Genomic DNA, 17181 nt, shown 5'->3' on the forward strand with positions numbered 1-17181 from the left:
GTATGGAAGCTCATCTGAAACCTGTTCACCATGGGTGACCCTGCTGGTATTTAAAATACAGGTGACATAGCTTCCAGAATCACAGCAACTCACAATCCACCACAGTATGACAAACTGACAGATGAGTGGTAGGGGTCTGCACAGCCTGTTAAAAGACAGCTTTTCTTAGTTTCTGTTCTTTTTGAGTTGATCCATGGTAAGGCTATAAAAAATAAAATACGATATAAATTCTAGAATGTTGTCCATAGTTATATTGCTCGGCCTTTAAAGGATTGCCAGGACTTAGAGTCTGCTATATTGTCAGGCATTCAATAAATCTTTGATCAATAGATAAATAAGTGAATGATTTTATATTTACAGTAGCAGTAGAAGTAGGCTTGAATATCATATAGTGTATATCTCAAAAGAATGTATAATCATTTACTTATAGCATTTTAATTTTGATGAATTGAAGTGGATACATACATATATTTCATAGGAAGATCAATATGAGCAAGTCAAAAGTATGCTTTAACTATTTACTAAATATTTATGAATACTTTATATGTACCTTTCCTTCCACACTTGAGCAATGAATCCTGAATTGTTCTGTGAAACAACAAAGTCCAAGAATTTTTTTTTTTTTAATAATTGTTATAATACAAAGAAAACATGAGTAAGAAACAGGAGAATGGCATTGCCTTCCAATTCTCGGGATGAGAGAATTCCCAGAAATGTTAGGAACTGCCGGAAATGCCTGCTGGTTAATGCATGTAGATTCTTGGGCTGACAGCCAGCCAGTTCCCACTCTGTTCAGTGACAGCTACACTCTGGGGAACAAGACCAGTTCCTTCAAGCCAGCATCTGTGTAACAGACCAGCACAGCCAAGATGATTCTCAAAGATATTTCCCTCCTACAGCTATATGCCTTCTTTGTTCTGGAAGTACCTATGATAGAATGGAGGTTGGCTTTCTTATTGCTAGCATATCCTTGTCCTGCCTTATATTATAAAAAACTGTCTTCCACAGGCAGGGTCTGTGACTGAGTTGCCATTGTATCTCTTTCCCTTCCTTCTCACAGAACTTAGCTCTGAGGAGCACTAGAAAAATGATTGTTGACTTGAACCCAACCCCAATTAAATCCAATCCCAATAATAATTACTCTATTTCACACTAAGTGGAATAATTCCTTTGGGAAATATCAAAAATCAGAAAAGGTAACTTGACTGGAGCAGCAACTAGACTTCTCAGATCTCCCCCATCCCCAAAAAACAAAAACCTGAAGAACTTATGTGTGTCATTCAGAGTTCAAGTTTGGGGTATCCAGGATATAGCGATCTATCTGCTCTTAGGGACAGGAATTTTAGTGACGCGGGAAGACTTTAGGTGCCTTCTCCTTTCCAGTCTGGCTGTGGCACAGTGAGAAGCAGGAAACACAGACCCTGAGGTTAAAAGAACACTTTACATAGAGCTCTGTAGCAATATTATCTCCTCCATCCTTTTTTAGGAAGAAATATTGGTACATAGAATTAAGCAGTTCAACAGCCACGTTCTCGGGATACTTGAAATGATACTCATCTTTCAACAAAGTACATCCACAAAGCAGAAACAAAGCCCGTTTCTTAGCCACAGCATGACTCAGTCTGCAGAGCCTGAACTCTTTGAGGTGATGCCCTGTCAGGCAGGCTGTGTGAGCGAGTCCCCACGGTGCCCATTTGGGCACCACAGGGGAAAGATGTTAGCGAGACAGAGACCATCTCCCTGAGCCTTTCTCTGTGTGTTATTCTCAGAATGACAAGCACACTGCATTCTGTATATGCATAAATCTCCTGAATCCAGCTATAAATAAATGGTAAGCTGCCTTAGTCTAACAATAACAACATATAAGAGTAAGAAAACAAGCACTCTGACAGTAAAAGAGAAACCTGTTCTTCCTCCCAGAAGACAGAATTTCTTTGTGTTCAGAATAAGCAAACCAATGATCACCTTCAATTTTTTCAAGGAAAAAAAAAAGTATATAATATATATATGTGGAGTCCTGGTTTGGTGCTGCAGGTTATTGCGCTGGTGTGCAAGGTCCGTTTGAACTGCAAGGTTGGTGACTCAAGTTCACCAGCTGCTCCTTGGAAACCCTATACAATGTCTCTATGAGTCGGAACCAGCTCAACGGCACTTAACAACAACAACATATATATATTTGCTGTGAGTTGGAATCAACTCAGTGGTGGTGAGTGGATTTATGTGTATATGAAAGGACTTCAAAAAGTTCTTGGAAAAATTCCATTGTCTTTCTATTCCACTTTTCCATGAACTTTTTGAAGCCTCCTTATATGTGTGTGTGCGTGTCTGTGTGTATTTCTTGCTTATTATCTACACTACAGTTACTACTGCCTAATCCTTTTCATTTGGAAAGACTATGTCTGGCACAGCCTTCTGTACTTTTGGGTTTTGTTGTTGTTGTTGTTGTTGTTTTCTTTCCACAGTTAAGCAGAACCACTCACTGCTCCAAAAGGAGCCTTCTCTATTATAAATAAAAGTATTTTATTTGGGCACATTTTTTAACCTCTCTTAAAATGATAACTATAAGACCTTGATGAATTAATTGAAAAGCTTCTCTAAAGTGGCTTTTGGTGGTTTTATTAAGCCATTTATTTTAAGAGTAACTCTCAGTAGAATTTATCAGTGTATTGTTTTATAGATTCCTAGCATTAAATTGTTTCCCCATTAATAATATTAATGAGCAGAATAAAACTATCCTCAAATAATTCTAGGTTGGGTGCTGGCCCTTCTATCAGTAGTTTTAAAAACACTCCCATCAAAAGTTATAAATTCAAAATGTAAGGCTGAGAAAACGGAAGAGTATTGGAAAAGTAGGAAAAACAGAAACTAGAATTTCAAAAGACATTGCCATTAACTGAAGAATGACAAATGAAACAAATAGGAAATTAAAGGGAGAAAGGATTGTTCACTCAAGAGTAAGAGATGGGACTGGGGGATGGAAAGAGCTAAAACCAAAATAAAGCACAACCAGGAAGGAAATAGCAGTCTTCATTATTCCAAAGAAATCTGGCAGTTTCTAAGGTAGGCACAACCTTGGAGATTTTAGTTTGTTCCCTAGTTGATAAACAAGAAGTCGGCACTGATAACTATCTTTTATAACACTTCCTCTGGAATGCACAACATTCCATGTTTCTGCTTCACAGTCACCACCGGACATGCATGAGTCAGGCCGAGGTGGGAATTTGCCCACGCTGTTTATGAAGCTGCTGAAGGTATGGTCAGGCCTAAAAGGTATGATCTTGCCATGTTCTTTTCTTCGTCAACTCATCTCATCTTACAAGACGAGGATAATTTCTTTATCTGTGGATAGAGTACAATCATTTTTAGACAATGAGTTGAACTAGAAAATCAACTGGCTTATGCATGGTAGTCTGAGCAGCGAGTCTGAGTACATTGGCCTAGAAAATGCTTCCCACACTTCTAATTTCTTAGAAGTTAAGTCACTGGACAATTTGATTTTCAATATCTTGTTGGTGCCTAGGCTTGACCAGCTAAGTGGTTACACACACCGTGTTTTAAGCTAGGAAGTCAAGATCTCCACTGCAAGACTGTCATTGTTGTTATTAGGTGCTGTGGAATCAGTTTTTATGCACAGCAGTTCTATGCACAATGGAATAAAACACTATCCAGTCCTGCACCACCCTCACAGTTTGTTATGTGTGAGCCCATTGTTGCTGACACTGTGCCAGTCCATCTCATTGGGAGCCTTCCTTTTTTTTGTCGACCCTCCACTTTTCCAAGGATGATGTCCTCCGTCAGGGAGTGATTCCTCCTGACAACATGTCCAAAGTATGAGTGACAATGTCTTACCATCCTTGCTTCTAAGGAAAATTCTGGTTGCACGTCTTCCAAGACAGATTTACTTGTTCTTCTGTCAGTCCATGGTACTTTTAATATTCTTCACCAACACCATAATTCAAATGCATCCATTCTTCTCCAGCTTTCCAATTCATTGTCAAACTTGAACATCCATATAAGGTGACTGAAAATACCATAGCATCATTTGTTGTTGTTGTTGTTGTTGTTGTTAAGTGCTGTCGAGTCAGTTCTGATTCACAGCAACCCTGTACAGTTTCCGAGGAGCGACTGGTAAGTTTAAACCATCCACCTTTCTTTCAGTCCAGTACTTATCCTACAGTACCATGCCAGGACTCTACCATAGAATCATAAAAGGGGTGGGGGGAAAGGAGAGAAAAAGAAAAAGAGACTTGGAAATGGATCATGGTTGTCTTAATTATTTAATGCTACTATAGCAGAAATACCACAAGTGGTTGCCTGTAACAACCAGAAATTCATTCTCTCACAGTTTAGAAGGTTAGAAGTCCAAATTCAGAGTGCAGGCTCTTAGGCTTATTTGGGTTGGGACTGCAGAGTACAGTGCCCTCCTATGAGGTACTGGAAAGAGCTCTGGTAATGTAGTGGTTATGAATCAGGCTGCTAATCTCACGGTCAGCAGTTCAAAACTACCAGCAGTTCTGCAGGACAAAGATGTAGGATTCTGCTCATGTAAAGATTTACAGCCTCGGAAACTCTATATAGGGTCTCTGTGAGTCGAAACAGACTCCACAGCACACTACCATGAGGTATTAAAAAGAGAGAGTGAGAAACCTTGGGCGCATTAATTTTAGCCAGTTTCCCATTAAGTAATGAATTGCACTTGTATTTCTGAACATGACCATACATTGTGTTTCTGAGGAAATATGGTTGTTCATACATGTGACTTATCACAGTGTTTTACTGTGATTCTCTATATCCTTCTGAAAATGTGAAAGGAGTGAAGGAATAAATCAACTGATTAAAAGCATAGTTTGATCATCTGCTATATGCCAATTTTCAAGAAACAAAAGGGAAGAGAACTCACATGAATTGTACATTGAATATATGCTAGGAAATTTTGCTAAGCAAAATTTATACATACATTATATATTTTATTTTTCAAAATAATCTACAGAGTTACCCTATGAGAAATAGATATCACATCATCTTAACCACAGTATAGAACCGACTCGACAGCACTTAACAACAACAACCATAGTATAGCCAAAGGAATTGAAGCTTGGAGAGCTTAAATGGTTTGCCCAAAGTCAGGCAGTTAGTGTGTGATGGAGAAAGAAGTCAGACTCAGGTCTGTTTGCCTCCCAAGCCCATGCTCTCTCCACTCTGCCATGCCTCAACATTCATTCAAAGAGCCAGCTCTCTGAAAAGATAAATAAACTTCCTCTACTATAGTTCAAATTTCACCCAAAGGATAGCTAGGCTTACAAGGTGAACAATAACACAAGGGAATTATGTACTCCTTAAAAATAATCAATGAAAAGAGATCAAAAGGGCAGCATTTGCCCAGTGATAAAGATCAGAAGGCAGGAAGGGGAAGGAAAGGACACAAGGAGGAAGTGAGAAGAGTGATTTTACAATGTGGGATTGTCAATCACCGTCACAAAACAAAATGTGTATGAATTGTTGAATGAAAAACATAGTTGCTCTGAAACATTCCCCAAATCACAATGAAAATAAAAAGAAACTCCTCAAAACCTCTCATATTAAAATTGGTCCTAATTTTAAAAGCCTGGGAACTTTATAGTACTTCTCAATAGGATATCTAGGCAAGAGGGATGTGAAACCTACATATTATTGGATTATGTGTTAATCCAAGGACCATCCATGATGAAGAAGTCACCATATGATGGTAATAATGAAAGGAGATAAAAAAGGCAGCAGGTAATAAATGATGGGTATAATCACATGGTCTCAGGAATAAAGGTTTACCTCCAAAATAGGCTGGTTTACAAGAGAATAAAGGGCAAAGATTGCCAAAATATTATTGTTAGGTACTCTCAAGTCACTTCCAACTAGTAGTAACCTTATGCACAACACAACCCAAATTTGTCCATTTGTTTTTGGTACAGTGACTCGGCGTATTCCTTCCATCATCTTTTTTTCCCTTCCATCTTCTTTTGATGCTTTCTGCATCATTCAATATTTTACCCATGGCTGTGGCTGTGTGCCGTGGAGTCAGTTCTGACTCATACCCACCCTGTACAGGGTTTCCAAGGCTATCAATCTTTACGGGAGCAGAAAGCCTCATCTTTTTCCTGTGGAACAGCTGGTAGTTTCAAACTGCTGACCTTGCGGTTCGCAGCCTTATTCGTAACCCCTACGCTACCAGAGCTCCTTTTACCCGTTGAATCCTCAATATTGCAAGTTGAAGCATGAATTTTTTCTTCAGTTCTTTCAACTTGAAAAATGCTGAGTGTGTTCTTCCCTTTTAGTTTTCTAACTCTAAGTCTTTATACATTTCATTATAATATTTGAATTTGCCTTCTGAGCTGCCCTTTGAAATTTTATGTTCTACAACTTTACTTCCTCATTTCTTCCATTTGCTCTAACATCTCTATGTTGGAGAGCAAGTTTCAGAGTCACTTCTGACATCCATTTTGGTCTTTTCCTTCTTTCTTATCTTCTTAATGACCATTTGCTTTTGCTTTCTTCCTGTATGATGTTCTTGGTGTCATCCCACAACTCTTCTTGTTTGCGATCATTAGTGTCTAATACATTAAATCTGTTCTTGAGATGATCTGTAAGTTCAGGTTGGATATGTTCAAGGTCATATTTTGGCACTCATGAACTTGTTTTAATTTTGTTCAGTTTCAGCTGAACTTGCATATGAGCAATTAGTGGTCTGTTCCACAGTCTTCCTCTGGCCTTGTTTTAGCTGATGATATGGAGCTTTTTCACTATCTCTTCCTATAGATGTAGTCAATTTGATTTCTGTGTATGCTATTTGATGAGGTCCATATGTATAGTCACACACACACATATGTGTATAGTCAGGAGTCCTGGTATAGCGCTGTAGCATAAGCTAGACCACAGGTAGGTTTGAACCACGAAGTTGGCAGTTTGAACTCACCAGCCGCTACTCAGAAACCCTATATAAGGTTGCTATGATTCAGAACCAACTCAAAGGCACTTAACAACAACATATATAGTCATCATGTTGTTTAAAAAAGGTATTTGCAATGAACAAGCCACTGATCTTTCAAAATTCCATTATGCAATCTCTAGCACCATTTCTATCACTAAGACCATTTTATCCAACTGCTGATCCTTTCTCTCAGTCTGCAGCCTTTCCATTCCAATAATTACTGTGTTTGATTGCGTGTTTGATCAATTTCACACTGAATAAGTCTCATCAGTTTCATCATCACTGGCTTTAGTGAATGGTGCACAAATTTGAATAAATAGTGGTATTAACTGGTCTTCTTGTAGACATATAGATATTTTCTTATCACAGACAGCATTGTGCTGTGTTCAAGATAGACATTGATATGTTCTTTTTGATGATGAATGTGATACCATTCCTCTTAAGTTTTTCATTCCTGGCATAGTAAACCATATGATTGTCAGATTCAAAATGACTAATACCAGCTCACTTGTTGTTAGGTACCATCTAATTGGCACCAACTCATAGCAGCCCTATGCAAAACAGAACGAAATACTGCCCGGTCCTGTACCAACCTCACTGTAGTTGCTATGTTTGAGCCCATTACTACTGCCATTGTGCCAATCCATCTCATTGGTGGTCTTCCTCTTTTCCTCAGGCCCTACTTTATCAAATATGATATCCTTCTCCAGGGACTGGGCTCTCCTGATAATATGTCCAATGTATGAGAAACAAAGCAAAAGGTCATCTGGCTTCCAAGGAGCACTCTGGTTGTACTTCTTTCAATACAGATATTTGTTCTTTTAGCAGTCCGTGGTAGTTTCAGTAATCTTCAACACCATAACTCAAATGCATCAATTCTTCTACGGTATTCCTTATTCATTGTCCAGCTTTCACATGCATTTGAGGTTATTGAAAATACCATGACTTGGATCAGGTGCAACTTAGTCCTCAAACTGACATCTTTGCTCTTGAACACTCTAAAGAGGTCTTGTGCAGCAGATTTGCCTAATGCAGTAATAACATCATTTGATTTCTAGACTGCTGCTTCCATGAGTGTTGATGGTTGATATGAGCAAAAATGAAGTTATTGACAACTTCAATCTTTTCTTCATTTCTGTGGATATTATTTATTGGTCCAGTGTTGAGAATTTTTGTTTTCTTTATGTTGAGGTGCATCCTATACCGAAGGCTGTGGTCTTTGATCTTCATCAGTAAGCATTTTAAGTCCTCTTCACTTTCAGCAAGCAAGATTGTACCATCTGCATATTGCAGGTTGTTAATGACCCTTCCTCCAATCCTGATGCCACGTTTTTCGTAACATAGTCCAGCTTCTCAGATTATTTCCTCAGCATACGGATTGTACACGCTCCTCATGAGCACAATTAAGTGTTCTGGAATACTCATTCTCTGCAATATTGTCCATAACTTGCCATGATCCACACAATCAAAAGACTTTGCTTAGTCAATAAAGCACAGGTAAACATCTTTCTGGTATTCTCTGCTTTCAGCCAAGATCCCTCTGGCATCAGCAATGATATCCCTTGTTCCATATTTTCTTCTGAACCTGGCTTGAACCTCTGGAAGTTCTCTGTCAATGTATGGTTGCAGCTGTTTTTATGTTATCTTTACCAAAATTTTACTTGCATGTAATATTAATGATATTGTCCAATGATTTGTGCATCCCATTGGGTCACCTCTCTTTGGAATGGGCACAAATATGGATCTCTTCCAGTCAGTTGTCTTCCAAATTTCTTGGCATAGATGAGTGAGTGCCTCTGGTGCTACATCAGTTTGTTGAAAGATTTCAATTCGTATTCCATCAATTCCCACAGCTTTGTTCTTTTCCAGTGCCTTCAATGCACCTTGGATTTCTTCCTTTAGGATTATTGGCTCTTGATAATATGTTACCTCTTGAAATATTTGAACATCAACCATTTCTTTTTGGTACAGTGAATCTGTGTATCCCTTCCATCTTCTTTTGATGCTTTCTACATCATTCAGTATTTTGCCCATAGAATACTTCAGTATTTCAAGTTAAGGATTAATTTTTTTATTCAGTTTGCTCAGCTTGAGAAATGCTGAGCATGTTCTTCTATTTTCCAACTCCAGGTCTTTGCACATTTCTTTATAATATTTGACATTGTCTTTCAAGCTGACCTTTGTAATTTTCTATTCGGCTCTTTTACTTCCTCATTTCTTCCATTTGCTTTAGCATTTCTATGCTGGGGAGCAAGTTTCAGAGTTTCTGCTGACATCCATTTCATCTTTTCCTTCTTTCTTGTCTTTTTAATGACCTTTTGCTTTCTTTTTGTATGATGTTCTTGATGTCATCCCACAACTATTCTGGCTTTGGTCATTAGTGTCTAATGCATCAAAATCTGAATTTTGATAATCTCTACATTCAGATGGGATATGTTCAAGGCCATATTTTGATTTTCATGGACTTGTTTTTCTTCAGTTTCAGCTTAAACTTGTATATAAGCAATGGATGGTCTGTTCTGTATGCATATGAGGCTATTGAAAATACCATGGCTTGGGTCAGGAACACCTTAAACTGACATCTTTGCTCTTGAAAATTTTAAAGAGGTCTTGTGCAGCAGACATTATATACAGTTTCAAGGAGTGACTGGTGAGTTTGATCTGTTAATCTTTCGGTTAGCAGTCCAATGCTTATCCTGCAGTGCCACATCAGGATTCCTATGGTATTTAAAGGGGGAAAAAAAGTACCAAATGAATGCCAAAAATATATGTTAAGGTAGTTTATGGGAAGAAAAGCAGCTATAGAGGTCAAGAAAGAGAATAAAGCAAGATGATTAATAACAAAGGCTTTGCGTTGCATAGATCTAGGCTTGAGTATATAGCTATACACAAGCATATGTGTCTATTTCTTCTTCATGTATAAAATGGGAAGCTAATGTGATTAAATAATAAATTTTAAATGGTTAGCATAGTACCATTCTTATTAACTCCACTGCTGATTACAACAGAGTAGAATTGCCCCAGACAGTTTCCAAGACTGTGATCTTTACAGAATCAGATTGCCTCATCTTTTGTCTGTGGAATGGCTGTTGGGTTGAACTGTTGACCTTTCACTTTCTAGTCCAGTGCTTTAACTGCCACTCCATCTATTATTGTAATGTAATTGTCTGCCAGTCTCCTCCATTAGACCATGAACTCTTTGAAAACTGGGTCTGGTCTTTGTCTTACATGTATCTTTGTGTCTCTTGGCATTTCATTCAGTGCTCATCCCCATTCTTGATGTTTTATGTAAAGTACTCCATCATGTTCTTCCTGGCCTCTCTCCATCCTTGACGTATTCCATAATAATAGAAGTAAGTGATATACCTGATTGGTGAGTCAGGAAGGGCTTACTGTGTGCCACTCTACACTTGCTCTTAAACATGAATTTTCGACAGGGAGCCTGCAGTCTCGAATGCTGCCATGACTGAGTAGACAAGTCTACCTACTTCTGGAGTCCATAATTCCATAATTCCACACAAATATAGAAGAGCAGAGGGAACTTGGATGAAAAAATAGACTAGAATCTGATTGTAGAAAAGATTTTGCTAAGCCTTCATGACATGACATTCCAGCAGACTCTTTGAAAATATATGAATATTGATACAGGATAGAAAGAATCTATGCAACTATGCTCAAAATAATATTTTTTGTTTCTTTTTGGTGTTTAGGATTGTTTTTATGGTTTTGTTTTGTTTTAGGAGGGGTGTTTTTTGGAGGGAGAGTTGTTTTGATTCTGTTGCAGAGGGAGATAAGGTATCAATATTTTAAATTTGGGGTAAAGTTTAGTTTTGTGGGAGTTTTAAAAGTTTTTTTATACTAAGATACTAATAAATCCATTATTTGGAGAATAGTTCTGCTAAGTTTATATGTTTATAGTTTGGTAAAAGGACCATCTGCTTCAGAGTTACCTAGAGGGCTTTCAAAATGTAGCTTTCTACTGCCAGATCTGCCAAACCAGAATCCTTGGGGGTAAGGCCTAGGAACATGGTTTTAAACTTGTCCCTAGCTGATTTTTGCACTCATTATATTAAGGGCATCCTAGTCCCGACTGGTGTGGTGCTGAAGGATGATGCACTGGACCATAAGTTTGGTTTGAACCACAAGGTAGGCAACGCAAACTCTGTGCAGGGTCAGTATGAGTCAGAACTGACTCAGTGGCACTAAACAACAGTCATGCCAACAGGTGAATTCAGTTTAAATGTGCACTGAAAAGGCTAGCGTGTGTGTGTGTGTGTGTGTGTGTGTGTGTTACTATTGCTAAATCAGAGTACTGGCCATCCTGATTACTAGCATGGCCCATCTTCAATATAGGCCAGGGTAGTCCTGTTTCTGTAGTCAAAGGCAACATCAAGATACCCACCCACCACCACCACCCCCTTTTAAAGGCCATTTTCATTTTACTGATGTGTCTTACAAGCAAAAATTAGAATAACAATGGAAAGTTAAAAATCTGAAAAAGAAAAAAGAAGCAAGCACTGATATGAACCCTTTCATAACCCATGAGCATATATCTGCCACCATCATTTTCAGCTTCTCAGGTTTCCCAGCTTGGGAAGCCACCATCTTAGTTGTAGAACTTGCTACCACTTGGTGGGAGCCTGCATAACTGAGTAAATCAGAAGAAACAGGCCTCAGCTCATCATTCCTACCACCAGAGTCCACTTGGGACATAAGTGTCCCATATAATTATATCAAAATCCCTATTACCTCAAAAAATATCTTCCCTTTTATTTCTACATGCCTTCCATTACTGAAAATACATGTTTATCAACAAAACATTTTAAACAGGAAATAATTCAGTCGTGTCATTAATTTTTGTTAGGTGCTGTAGAGTTGGTTCCAACTCAGCGACCCTAGGGTACAACAAAACAAAACACTGAATGGTTCTGTGCCATTTTCACAATTGTTATGTTGGAGCCCATTCTTACTGTCACTGTGTCAATTCAGTCATGGAAGAGTTCAAAGGACAGGGCTGGGGTACAACTGTTGGTCTTTCCATGTGCAGAAGAGAGTAGAGTGATGAGAACTGAAGGTGCTTTGAATCAATTAGTCCAGTGGACTAATGGAACATGTGAACATCAATCTCTATGACTCTGAGACCTGAAGAACTAGATGATGACCAGCTACCATTATCAACTGCTATGCAAGGGATTACATTAGAAGGTACCAGATAGAGTGGTAGAAAATGTAGCACAAAACTCAATATTATGAGAAAAGGACCAGGCTTACTGGTCAGAAAGACACTAGAGGGACCCAAGACCATCCTTCAGGTCTGGAAAGGAACTCACCCTCCTGACCCAAGTTTCAACCAAGCAGTAAATAGGTATATAGGGGGAATGACAACACTAGTAAGGTGTGCTCAAAGGTCTTTTTTTTTTTTTTAATCAAAAGGGCAACATTTACCTAAGGACAAAGTTGAGAAGGGATGGGAAGGTGAGTGGAATGGAGATAGAACCACAGGGAGGAAGCGGGATAACTGGGAAAACTGGAGGGGACTGCAATCATTGAGATGGGGCAGAGTGTATGATTTGTTGGGTGTAGAACTTGTAGAGCTGGTTTTGTCCATAAACCTTCACTCAATTCACGGTGACAAGTTTTTAAAAAGGGGCGAGGGGACATGGGTGGGAAATTGCTGTTCTTAGGTTTTCCTCTGCTGGTTCTAAGTAACTAAGGGTGACAGATGGGCACTAGAACACAGGGGAACATGCTGAGGCATTAGTTGCAAACCTCTGTCTCTCACCACCACCTGCCTTCTCTTTGAAAAGTGTGGGGAGGCACTCTGCTTAAGCCTTCTTTGTTTCTGTTACAGATTATGCAGCAGATGAGTGACCACCGCTACGACAAACTAACTGTGCCTGATGACATGGCTGCAAACTGTATATATCTAAATATCCCCAGCAAAGGCCACGTGTTGCTGCACCGAACCCCAGAGGAGTATCCAGAAAGTGCAAAGGTAAAAATCTCATCCTTCATGGCCACTTCCTGCCTGGGGATTGATCATGGTGGAGGGACATATAACAGGGGCTTTCTTTTCTTCTATACTTATCGAATTGCTAAGAAACAATGGATCATTTAGACCACAAGGAAATTGTATGTAACTTACTTTTCTCATTCATGTCAGTAATGCATGTGCAGTAATTGAGAGAATCATGCCTGGTATTGAAAGCTTTCAAATAAATACTTGGATCTTCCAAGTGTGTGCTCCAACTCTGATTAAGTGCATCTCCCACAATTACATACTCATTAAACGCAGAATCCTACAATTAGAAGGTCAGCTGTGTCATTGTTTTCTGATAGCTCTGAGCTAGCCCTCATCAGATGGTCATTTGTCTTAAAGCAGAGGAGTGTAAATGGCCCAGAGAGGTGGGTGCTTACTGCCAGAGCTGAGAAAACAGGGTCTGTACTTCCGATGTAGCAAGAAGCTCTGTTTGTCAAAAGGATAGAGCAGGAAATCATGTAGTCTATTTGGAATCAAAGGGTCCCTGTAAGAGTCTCTGCGTTTGTGTTCCAACAAAGCAATTGTCCCTGGAATTCTTTCCAGTCTAAGAAAATCTTCCTTGTCTTTCCAGGTACTCTGCTGAGCTCATCTGTACAGTGTAGTCATTTCAGTTTAATCCTGCCAAGCAGATAGAACAGTCCTCACTCACAGCTTCTTCAATATTGTCTAGGAATTTCAGCATCTTCATCTCCGTCCAGAGGAATAAGATATTTTTACTAAGTATTACAGGAGAAGAGAATTTAGTAACCACTAGTTTTATTTACTTACATACGAAGCTTGAGAAGTATTCAAAAGTATGTATGCTACTTTGAAAATGTGGATTACGACAAAGGAGCTTCAAAAAATTCGTGGGCAATTCCATTATCTTTTCATTCCATTTTTCCATGACCTTTTTGAAGCCTCCTTGTTTATAATTATTAGGCTTACCCTCATAGTCACAAATAAAAAAGATTTTTTTTAAAGAGGGGAGGAGACAAATTATTTTTCTCTATTCCCATGGCTTAAAGTATGGGTATGAAGAAAATGTAAGACTCCTGACTAGACTGAAGCATGACCCTTTCTCAGATGAATAGTGGGTGTCATGGTTTAATATGCGTGAGGATTGTTTAAAATATAGGTTCCGAGGACTCCTGCTGTGGCATTTCGGAGGAGCACTAGACTGCGAACCACAAGGTTGGCAGTTCACACCGACCAGCTGCTCCTTGGAAACCCTACACAGGTTTGCAGTGACTCGACAGGAACATTTATCTAGTGCTTCATCAGTGCCAGACACTGTAGCAAGTATACTACCTACATTGTCTTACTTAGTCTTTGCAACAACTCTATGAGAGCTGTATTATTTACTCCAATCTTACAAGTAAACTGACCGAGGCTCAGAGGAGCATGACTTGTGTAAAGTCACACTGCAAGTAGTAAGTAGACAGAGCTGGGTCTGGAACGGTATTCAGTCCAGTTCCTGAGTGCTTAGTCTATGTACTGAATTTTAAAGAGCACAGCGCTTCCTAAAGAAGCATGATGGATGATTTTTAGACAGTGTGTTTTCAAGTGATTTTGTTTAAAAATGTGCTATGTTTGATAGTCAAAGAAAATGTAGGAGCTGTTAATTTGAAGTCTTGACACATGCTTTCAACAACAAATTGTCAAAAGATGCTGTAAAATTTACACTCTAATTTAAAAGTAGTTCAACCTGAAATACCTCACTTACATGATATTTTGTGAGAAATTTCTGGAGGTTTTGGACATAGAAAGTAATATTCAGACTGAGGAGATGGCCATCTACTTTCATGTGTCACTTCATCTACCAATGACAACAGCATCTTTAGTAACAACCACATTTCTGACATATCTTTGGTTTTGAGGTTGAAACATAGAGCTTATGGGTAACCAGTTGCTACTCTCTCTATGATATTGCTGTGGGTATCTGTGTCGTCTATACTTCATGCATATCTTGGGGTTAAATGATGAAAGTCTGGTTAAAATCCTAACCTATACATTTACATTCTATATCTGTAAATGGAGTCCTAGTGTGGCGCTGTGGGTCAATGTGCTGGACTGCAAAGTTGGTTTGAACCACAAGGTTCAAACAGCTGCTCCTCAGAAACTCTATACAGGGTCACTATGGGTTGACGCAACAGTACTTAACAATAATACCTGTAAATATAACCCTGTTTGAAAATAGGATGTTTTCTTTTGTTATGTTAATGAGCTCTGACAGAATAGGGTGGGTCCTAGACCTTCTCAAGTCTGGGTTATGAAAATAACAGAATAGACACAGAAACACAAACAGGGAGAAGACAGACACCTAGGGCAGATGCATCTACAAGTCCAAGCACTCCAAGGATTGCCTGATACTATAAGCTGAAATGTGTTTCAGAATTATGCAAACAGTTATCCATATGGTTACTAATCTAAAGGTTGGTGGTTCAAGTCCATCCAGATGGACTTAAAGGCCTACCAGTCTGCTTCCGAAAGATCATTCACTGAAAGCCTTCTGGAGCACAGTTCTATTAGGACACACATAGGATCAGATATGGAATCAACTCAAAGATAACTGGTTAGAAGCTGAAATAGAAAAAAAAAGACCCTCACTCTGGAACCCTCTCCTGAATTCAGACCTCTGGCCTTCTGAACTCTGAGCAGAGTCTTTTGAAGGCTACCTACTTGTGGTACTGCTGTTTCAGCAGTGCTAGCATACCAAGACAACCCTAACGTCACAAGCTTGTCTTTTCCAACGGAGGGGTAAGATAAATGCAGAAACCTAACTCTTCTTCTCTACCTTTCCCTTTATTCCTACTGTAGATTTATGAAAAACTGAAGGACCATATGCTGATCCCCGTGAGCCATTCTGAACTGGAAAAGGTGGATGGGCTGCTCACTTGCTGTTCAATCTTAATTAACAAAAAGGTGGACTCCTGAGTTGTAGAGTCCCTTGTAGGCGGCAACACTGCACACACTTGGCCGATGACTCTGTCCCCACTTCTGTTGTTTTCATTGACAATCTACTGTGCCACTGGGCTACTAACTCTTGTTTATAAAAAATTAACTCTAAGTTTAATTGCTTCATTTTGTGCCCACCCTCAATCTCCTCATGGTGGTACCTAAACTGTGGATTTGCTAAATGAATTAAGCAATCTAGAAAATGTAGAGCTAATGAACTATGAAATGCAAATAATAATAGTAAGGAAACACTCATTTTAGTGTTCGTATCCCAGTGTGAAAATTGCTTAGTTGCCAGTTTATTGGGATGAATGTTTTCTTGATCAGTCAGATAAGCTATGGTTGTTTTCCTTTATATCATTAACCATCTTTGGTTCCTATGAAATTTCCTGGTTCATGTTATCTTCCTCTTTTCCTTCTGGTTTCATTCTGCACTCATGACTTTCTTTCCAGTTTTTGTTTTGTTTTGTTTTTTGCCTTTCCCACTACTATTGCTGTCACCTTGACCTCGGGTCAAGCCCAGCATCTTCCCTTCTGGGATCCTTCCTGCAGGTCCAAGCTGTCTGCTGCCATCGGTCTCCTCTGCCTCATGGCTACAACTCCTGAGCCCCCAGAGGGGCAAACAGGCTCCTCAGCAAAGCCGTGACCAGAACTGGAGCAGCTGTTTCAGGAAGTGTTATTACACAGAGGCACATCCTGACTGGGTTTGCCCCAGAGATCTCAATTCCAGAAGAAGCAGGGCAACAAACTAGGAAGGTGAATTCCGTACCAGATGGTTGTTAAGGGATTGTAGACCCAGAAGCTTAGAAACATTCCATGAGAACAAAGTCTTAGTAAGTCATAAAGTCACATTCCATGAATTTTTGCTTCATTATTAGGCAATTCCAGACCTTGGAAAAAAGTCTTACTTTCTTCCTTATTCAGCCCATTTCTATTTCCCCTTGCCCTGACTCACCCTCTTTCCAGCCTTTAGTGGCTGCAATTATCCTGTTCTAGCAAGGTTATTTCTTTCAAAAGCGATGTCACAGCTAAAAATGATTCTTAATGGTATTGTTGTTGTTATGTGCCGTGACATTGGTTCCGACTCATAGCGAGACCCCTGTACAGGGTTTCCGAGGCTGTAAATCTTTTCCGGAGCAGGGAGCCTCATCTTTCTCCCACAGAACAGCTGGTAGTTTTGAACTGCTGAACGTGAGATTAGTAGCCAAATTTGTAACCACTACACTACCAGAGCTCTTAATGG

At 39.3% G+C, this 17181-nt stretch overlaps 1 protein-coding gene across 2 annotated transcripts in view; it reads left to right on the forward strand.

Moving 5' to 3' along the window:
- Nucleotides 1-16370, forward strand: part of DDAH1 (dimethylarginine dimethylaminohydrolase 1) — a 217794-nt gene extending 201424 nt beyond the window's left edge. Inside the window, exons 5-6 of one of the 2 annotated variants that reach the window (XM_006830992.1) lie at nt 12813-12956; nt 15801-16370. In XM_006830992.1, coding sequence (XP_006831055.1) covers nt 12813-12956; nt 15801-15917 — 261 coding nt within the window. In that variant the 3' untranslated portion in view covers nt 15918-16370. The remainder of the gene's footprint in view (nt 1-12812; nt 12957-15800) is intronic. The other variant, XM_006830993.1, reaches the window with a different exon arrangement.
- The last annotated feature ends 811 nt before the right edge of the window (nt 16371-17181 follow it).

This window comes from Chrysochloris asiatica, unplaced genomic scaffold (genome assembly GCF_000296735.1).
Source record: "Chrysochloris asiatica unplaced genomic scaffold, ChrAsi1.0 scaffold00002, whole genome shotgun sequence".
NCBI lineage: Eukaryota > Metazoa > Chordata > Mammalia > Afrosoricida > Chrysochloridae > Chrysochloris > Chrysochloris asiatica.